Here is a 7866-nt window from a genome sequence, read left to right as displayed (position 1 = left end):
CCTCCTCCTCTTCCTCCCACTCACCGAGGCCCCCACACCCTCCTCCTGCTCCCCGAGGCCGTGAGAGGAGAGGTTGAGAAGTACAGTACGTGTTTATTTCACACACACTGTAAGATCCTGGCCTGCCGTGTGCGTCACCAACCTGACAGCTAGATACTTAATCATTATTGACTGATAGTCTGTTGGCTCAAGGACTGGATCGTAAATGCCTTAAAGAACAAAAGCCCAAAGTAGGTCCTCCTGTCTTCTGTCTGAGACCATACCTCCTGTCTTCTGTCCGTGACCATACCTCCTGTCTGTCTGTCAGAGCTCCAGAGTCTCTGCAGGTCCTGTGTCCTGTAGATGCTTCCTGTGAGCACGTGGTAGGGGCCTTTCTGAAACAGTAGCCGTCACAGCCCTCGTGTGACTGCAGCCGTGCGCAGGACTTCCTCCCCTGGCCCCGTGGAGAGCACGCCCAGGGGGCTGCCATTGCGCCAGACAGACTCGAGGGCAGCGGGAGAGCACTGGCCGGGGATCCTGGGGAGCCGGGGATGAAGATGGGGTGTAAGTGGGCGGGTGCTAGGCGTGTTCCGGGCCCTGGACGCCCAGGGGTCCCTGCGTGGTTAGAGCAGGTGAGAAGCTGCGGAAGGCTTGCTGTGACGGGCCGAATCTCCGAGGATGTGGAAGACCCGCCCGCTCTCCAGTATAAGAGCAGAGCTGAGGGTCCACACTGTGCAGTCTAGGGCAGAGGTGGCGTTCCGGGTGAGGGGCAGTGAGACTGGAAGGAAGAGGGATTCAGCTGGCAGCGCTCCATGGTTGTGCTTGCATCTGCGGGAGGAAAAGGAAGTACACGATGGCCCCCATGTTTGCACTCACGAGCCCGAGTCAAGGGGTCGCTGGTCACAAGTGCCCGTTGCCTGGTTAACGCCACCCACTGAATGCTGAATAGGCGGGAGCGCAGAATACCTGAAGGGGGCTAAACAGCCCCCTCCGTCGCAGAAGACAGTGGATAAGTGCCAACCAAGTGCTGTGGCCATGTCTGCTTTGCTCTTCCTGCTCTTTCTGACTCGCCTTTTTACTTATGAGCAGAGTGCATTAGGAAAACAAATCTTGGAATGATTTTGGAAAGTGGTTAAAGAAAGAAAAAACCTGAGACGCTGTTCCCATTCTGTGTGGTTCCCTGCCCCACACATCTCACTGTGCTGTGGCTCACGCACATGCTAAGGAGCCCGGAGGCCAAGCCTGCTGTCATGTGAAGGTGGACTGATTGCTTGTGTTTGTGTCCCTCAGGTCATCATTTCTGTCAGCCAGCTGATTGCAGATGTGGTCGGTATTGGAGGAACCAGATTCCAGCAGTCCTTGTCCATCATCAACAACTGTGCCAACAGCGACCGGCTCATCAAGGTGGGCAGCTTCCGGGTTAATAGAAGGCCCGCCTAATTCAGGCTGAGTGTGCCTGAGGGAGACCGGGAGGGCGTCACGAGTCCGGCCCTCTCCACTGAGCATGCACGGGGGACACGGTGAGGGACATCACAAGTCCAGCCCTCTCCACTGAGCATGCATGGGGGACACGGTGAGGGAAGTCACCAGTCCTGCCCTCTCCCCGTTTAGCACACCAGCTTCTCCTCTGACGTGAAAGACCTGACCAAGAGGATCCGCACGGTCCTGATGGCCACGGCACAGATGAAGGAGCACGAGAAGGACCCGGAGATGCTGGTGGACCTGCAGTACAGCCTGGCCAAGTCCTACGCCAGCACACCGGAGCTCAGGAAGACGTGGCTGGACAGCATGGCGAGGATCCACGTTAAGAACGGCGACCTCTCGGAGGTAGGGAACCTGCTGCCTCCTAATGGGTTCCTGAGAGACGGTTGGCTGTTTGTTCTCTGAAGGCTTTGGAGGAAAAGTGTACCCATGACCAAAAGAGGCCGTTGAAAGCAGTGTGGTGCCACAAGGCCCTTGAGCAGGAGTCCTCGGCTGGGGACTTCACGGGGCCTGAGGATCACTGGGGACAGTAGAAGGGCTACCTGGGTATCCGTGTGGCCACCCTGATGCCTAAAGTTCGTTACCAGCACCGAAATGCGCCTGCAGGTCAGGCTTACATGGGATTGGCTCTCCCATCCACTGTGGTACTGTGGGAACGCTGCACCCCTGCTCTGGCGGTCTCCAGAGCAGACACGTGTCAGCGAGAGGGCAGCACAGCGGGGAGTGGGCAGCAGGACAGACTGCCAGGCCAGGATCACACATGCCTAACTTTCTCTAGCCCTCCCTGCTTGGATGGTGTCATGTGTAAAATGAGAAACTGAAGAGAACTCACACAGGTTGTGTGTCCTGTGAGACCGCCTTTCAGGGTTTGGGGCTGGGCACGATTGCACATGGCAGCAGGAAGACCCCAAAGTGAGGGTCTTCCTGTTTGCCATCTCCTCAGTTAACACTCCTTCAGGGACTGGCTCCTGTTCGTCAGGGTAACGGGCTGTAGCATGCACACTCCCTGTGTGTGACCGTAAACGACACATGGCCCGTGGAAACAAAGCCACGAGAGTAATTCTGTCATTCTCGGGGCTCATGCTTTCCATATGATCTGTGAGGCCCGGTCTCTGGGAAGCAGAAAGAGCCCTCTCCAAGGTCGGCTGTCACAGCCAGGGCGGCCTATCACACTTCCTGGGGTGGGAGGCTGGGCCCAGGTCCAGGTGTTGAGGCCTGCTCTCAAGCATCCCAGGGGAGAATGTGCGTCCTGCCTCCCTCCTGGCTGCTCCTGTCGCCAGTGTCCATCGCCTGTGGACAGATCCCCCGTCAGCCTCCCCTATCCCCTGGATCCTCTACTGTGGGTCTGGGTCCCAAGTCTCCTCTCCCTTGTGGCCCATTTGTGCCTGAGAAGCACTGATATGACCTCATTTTACTAAGAACAACCCCTTTTCCAAGTGTGTCACACTCCAAGGCCCGTTCTGCTTCATCCATTTCCGTGAGAAAAGGCCTGAACACACCTGAGAGGAGGGAAGTGCACCTCTGGGTCACAGTCTGTCCTTGGGAGGGAGACTAAGGCAGGAGGAGCAGCTGCTCACGTGACTGCTCCAGTCAGGAGCACCATTCTCTCAGTGCTCGGCTCACCCGCCCCAGGATGCACAGCTTAGGGGTTCTGGAGGCATCCTGGATCTGGGGAGATCCACGCACCCTGTAAAAGAGGGACCAAGCCGTGTGGCCCATGTGGTCAGTGCTGTGCCCTGGTGAGAAAGCCGCCTCAGTCACTCCTGCGGCTGTTCAGTAGAGGCGGAGTGCCGTGTGCGTGCCTCAGCCTGTTGTTAGCACAGGGAGTCTAACTCCCACAGGCTCTCCGCGCACATTAGGCACGGTGGGGGTGTTCCGTACCTCGGGCACCACACGGTGGCAGCCACCCAGCTGCTGAAGACAGTGCCGAGCCAACCCCGATCCCGAGTCTGACAATAGCGGGCACCTAGGGAAAGGATTCCTTTGCCTGCTCTCGTTTTAAGGTACCTTAGAGTTAGCTCTGTGGTCGGGGCAGGGGGTCGTGAGTGACGCTGTGCTGGGCACACACATCTCCCGAGCTGCACCGCAGCCCAGATTCTTATTTAGAACTGTGTTGGAGTGAAAATCACAGCTTTCCGTGTTCACAGTGAGAGAAAACAGGCTGGAGAGATGGCTGAGCAGTTAGCAGCACACACGGCTCTTCAGAGGATCCAGGCTGAGTCCGCACACAGAGCTGAATTTGGAACAAATTCACAAACACACACACACACATAAATAACTGAAAACATGTTTAAGAATAAGCAACGCTGAAAGAAAATTTCTCGGCACCTGAGACCTGGGGCTGGGAAGAAAACACTTTCTTTAAACGCTTCTTGTTGGCTTTGAGGAATGTGGTCTCAGTCCCCAAGCTGCTGCTGTTTTTGTGTGTAACGGCTGTAAGTAGCACAAAGCTCAAGGTCCTCCGCCTCGCTCCTCAGTGTCAGTGGTGGCCTGGAGCTAACGGCAGTGCTCTTAAGCAATTTCTAAGTGACTGTTCTGAATGTCTGTCTTTTTTTTTCAGGCAGCGATGTGCTATGTCCACGTGACAGCCTTGGTGGCAGAGTATCTCATGAGGAAAGGTGAGGAGAAGGGTCGAGCCCTGTGAGGAGGCCACTCAGGCGGACTGGGAGGCAGGGCTTTGCACCGCACACAGGCACCTTGCTCGGCTTCTTCCTAGCTGCAGCATTTGATTGCCTCCATGGGCAAAGCAAAAAGGGACAGTGTTACGGGGGGTGGGGGTGGGGGGCCTGATGTTCTGGCCCAGGGTCCTAGCCTCGTGCTGTTCTGTAAAAACTGGCTAATAAGTGTGGTCCTCCTGACCAGTGGGAGGAGTGAGTGAGTAGTTCCCTTATGCTCACTCCCACCAGAACTGTTGACCGGTCAGTGAGCGTTCTGTGCTATTGGACAGTCCCTGGGATACGGCCCTGCTGGCTTCCTTGGGGGAGAAGGCCGCCCTGCCGGCCCAGGGTGTGGGGCAGGTTTGGCGGCTGGAGGGCTCCACGGGCTCACGCGTGCCTCCTCTTGGTGAAAGCTGGTGCAGCCTTCAGGATGGCATTTGCTTTGGAGCAGTGGGCTTCTGGGAAAGCTGGCAGTCTGCACACAGAAGGAAGAGCAGGCGCGCCTGGTCCAGGCTAGCGAGGAGTGGTGAGAAGTGAGAGGCACTGGGGTCACATGCCAAGGCCATGACAGGTCTGTTCTGTGGAGTGGGTTTGCCAGAGTCACGAGAGGGGAATCAAAGGGGCTGTGCAGCGTCTGCTGCTGAGTCCTTTCACAGCTGATGCATTTCGTGTTTGGAAGCTGGCCTAGTGCTCCAGCGTGACCCCCTGTCTTCCTGCCAAAGGCAGAGTCGGGGAGGTGAGCTTGAGGGTCCCCAGCAGCGGGTCCCTGGCTGCCCCGCTTGCCGTCACTCGGGCTTCTGTCTCAGTCCTTGTGAAACTGGGCTCTCTGGGTCACTCACCACCATTCCTCTGCCGTGCGAGGAAAACATTTTGGTGGTCGTTTTTCTTGTCCTGCTGGCCTAAACACAGTGCTTGATTTGTGTATCTTTATTTGGGTCTATTAATGTGTCCTCGTGCTCCTAGATCTGTGCTTTTTGGGGATTCTTCGCTTTCCATATAGTCAGATCAAAATACGGCTGTGTGAGGACCGAGGTGGAAATTCTGGCTAACTCACAATTGACCGGAAATGACTGACCTGGGATTGACCAGAAACCTGAACAAATGTGCAGCAGCAAAAGCAAAAAGGGGCATCCCAGACTAGAGTGGTCAAACGACTCCAGTGCTTCCTCCCTTATACACGTCACACCACAGGTTGTGAACTGGCTTTAACTGTGTCCCACCATCTGGCAGGAATGGTTCTGCTCAAGGAGTTGCCCCCTGCCTCGACCCTGATCTCACGTCATTGGCCAACAGTGTCAGGTGCCGGGGCCCAGACAGCCTTACGAGGCCCGCCAGGGCAGCCCCTCGGCCCATGAGTGGCTGGTGAATTACCCGTGTTACAGGAGGGAGTCGGGAGGGCTCCAGACTGAGTTGTGGCTGTCCAGCCTGAGCAGCTGGGATGACCAACCGCTTGAAATTGATTTTGCACCGCTTATTTCTCATTCGCTGGCTTTGGAGACTTGGTCTTTCGTGATGTCTGACTGGATCCTCTCAACGAATCAAAATTTCATTTCCCTGTTCATTTATCACTAGCTTGGTTCAGTCATGAATTTCAGCATATAGGTTATTTGAAGATTGAATGGGTTTTCATTAAGGTGGGTAAAAAAATAAGAGCTGAAAAACAAAGTGAAGAAGTTGAAGGTGAAGTGTAGGAAATGACTGGAGAGAGCGTGTGCTGTTCCTGCCTCTGTGTGGCCGCCAGGCTGAGAGATCGCCACACCACCTGTTGACTTCAGCACAGACACAGCCACCTTCGGCTGACGGTGCTCCTCTGCTCTCTCCCTACCTAGGCATGTTCAGGCAGGGCTGCACAGCATTCAGGGTCATCACGCCGAACATCGACGAGGAGGCTTCCATGATGGAGGATGTGGGGATGCAGGACGTGCATTTCAATGAGGTGAGGGGCCACGCGCCACGTGCCTTTTCTGTCAGGGAGGGGAGGGTGCGCCAGATGTCCTGACGCCGTCACAGCCGTGCTGGCTGAGCACTCGGTGAGCGGCTCTCTCTCAGCAGTGCCCTCTTCAGGGCACTCGGAGCCCCGGGAGCTCAGCCGAGGCTCAGACCAGAGCATGCCAAGCGAGAGCCCAGTTCCTGTGGAAGGACTGAGCCAGGCCACCTCGAGATTTTCTGCAAACTTCCTCACAAACAGGACAGCCATGTGGCACTTACGTATAAGGAGATAGTTTGGTGTTAGACTGGGAATGTGAACAAGCGCCAGTTGTCTGCTTGCGTTCACGCTTTCCTCTGGGAATCTCTGCGTCCAGGACACACTCAATTGTACCTGCGTCTGTCCCCACACACCCAGGGTACAGTGGAAGGGCCAGTTCTGCCGTCCTCTGAGGAAACAGGTCAAGTTCCCCACTGTTCACCTGAGAGAAAACAGTCAGAGGGAGGAGTTCACGCCGTCCGCCTCCACTTTCCTCCTCCTGACTGTGGGTCTGTGGTGGCCCACGGTCAGAATTGCAGTTTTTGAGGACAGGACTTCCCAGGACGGAAACCGCGCCTGTGGACCTGTTTCTGCAATGGAGCCTGGCGCGCTGTGGGGAGGTTTGTGAGGCTGTTACTGAGCGTCAGAGTGAGGCTGGGTTCTTCCATGCATCAGCTCACTGTGGCACACTGAGTGTAGAAGGCAGGAGATCCAAGTTTCAGTAACCAGATGTTCTTCAACATCTTCAGTAAAGTGTAAGATGTGGAAGGAGGGACTAGAGAGATGGCTCAGGACTTAGGAGTGCCTGCTGCTCATGTTTCCTCACTTGGCTCACAATCACCTGTAACCTAAGTTCTAGCAGTCCAGCACCCCCTTCAGGACTCTAGGCATTTTTACTTACACACTCATACACACAATTAAACATAAAATTTATACCAAGCATGGTTGTGCACGCCTTTAATCCCAGTACTAGCTAGGGAAGCAGAGGCAGAAGAATCTCTGTGTGTTCAAGGCCAGCTTGGTCTATGTAGTGAGTTCCAGGACAGCCAGGGCTATATAGATAGACTGTCTTAAAAGGAAAAGAAAAGAAACCAAAATATATAAGAGGGATCTTAAGTGCAAAAAGTTTTAAGAACTGCTACTGTAAATTGTCCAGTCTCAAATGGTTCTCAGGATTAAAAGCTAAATATGAAAAAGGGAAGTTAGTGTATTGAGTGCACTTCATTTTAAATGTTAAAATAGGGCATGTTGAGTGTTTGCTGCACAGTCATAGGGACCTGAACTCAGTTCCCTGTACCCACATGGGTAGCTCACAACCACCTGTAACCCTGGTGCCAAGGGCTCTAGTGCCCTCTTCAGGTCTCTGTGGGTACCTGCACGCATGTGCATGTACACTCAGACATGTGCACAAAGACGCTCATAAAGAAAATCTGTTTTAAAAAAACTGTTAAAATACCTTTAATGTGGTAAGTGGAATTTTCTAAGAACATAAGTTGTTAACTCCATAGTTTTTAGAGATTTTTCCATTTTTACACAATGAAATGCCTGGACAAATGGTAGTTTGGGTGTTTTGGTTGTTGGTTGGTTGTTGATGGGTGGGTGGTTGGTGGTTGGTTGGTTGTTGATTGGTGGGTGGTTGGTTGGTTGGTTGGTGGTTGGTTGGTGGTTGGTTGGTGGTTGGTTGGTTGGTGGTTGGTTGGTGGTTGGTTGGTTGGTTGGTGGTTGGTAGTTGGTTGTTGATTGGTGGTTGGTTGTTGATTGGTGGTTGGTTGGTAGTTGGTT

The 7866-nt window shown here is 54.3% G+C and overlaps 1 protein-coding gene across 6 annotated transcripts in view; it reads left to right on the top strand.

The window, feature by feature from the left end:
* Dock9 (dedicator of cytokinesis 9) overlaps positions 1–7866 on the top strand; it is a 203901-nt gene that overhangs the window by 168152 nt on the left and 27883 nt on the right. For all 6 annotated transcript variants that reach the window (XM_055609845.1, XM_055609844.1, XM_055609847.1 and 3 more), the window contains exons 42-45: positions 1270–1383; positions 1591–1806; positions 4022–4079; positions 5948–6054. In XM_055609845.1, the coding sequence (XP_055465820.1) occupies positions 1270–1383; positions 1591–1806; positions 4022–4079; positions 5948–6054 (495 nt within the window). The remainder of the gene's footprint in view (positions 1–1269; positions 1384–1590; positions 1807–4021; positions 4080–5947; positions 6055–7866) is intronic.

Source organism: Psammomys obesus, unplaced genomic scaffold (genome assembly GCF_907164565.1).
Source record: "Psammomys obesus unplaced genomic scaffold, mPsaObe1.curated_primary_1811, whole genome shotgun sequence".
Classification (NCBI taxonomy): domain Eukaryota; kingdom Metazoa; phylum Chordata; class Mammalia; order Rodentia; family Muridae; genus Psammomys; species Psammomys obesus.
This window is presented reverse-complemented; position numbering and strand designations above follow the sequence as displayed.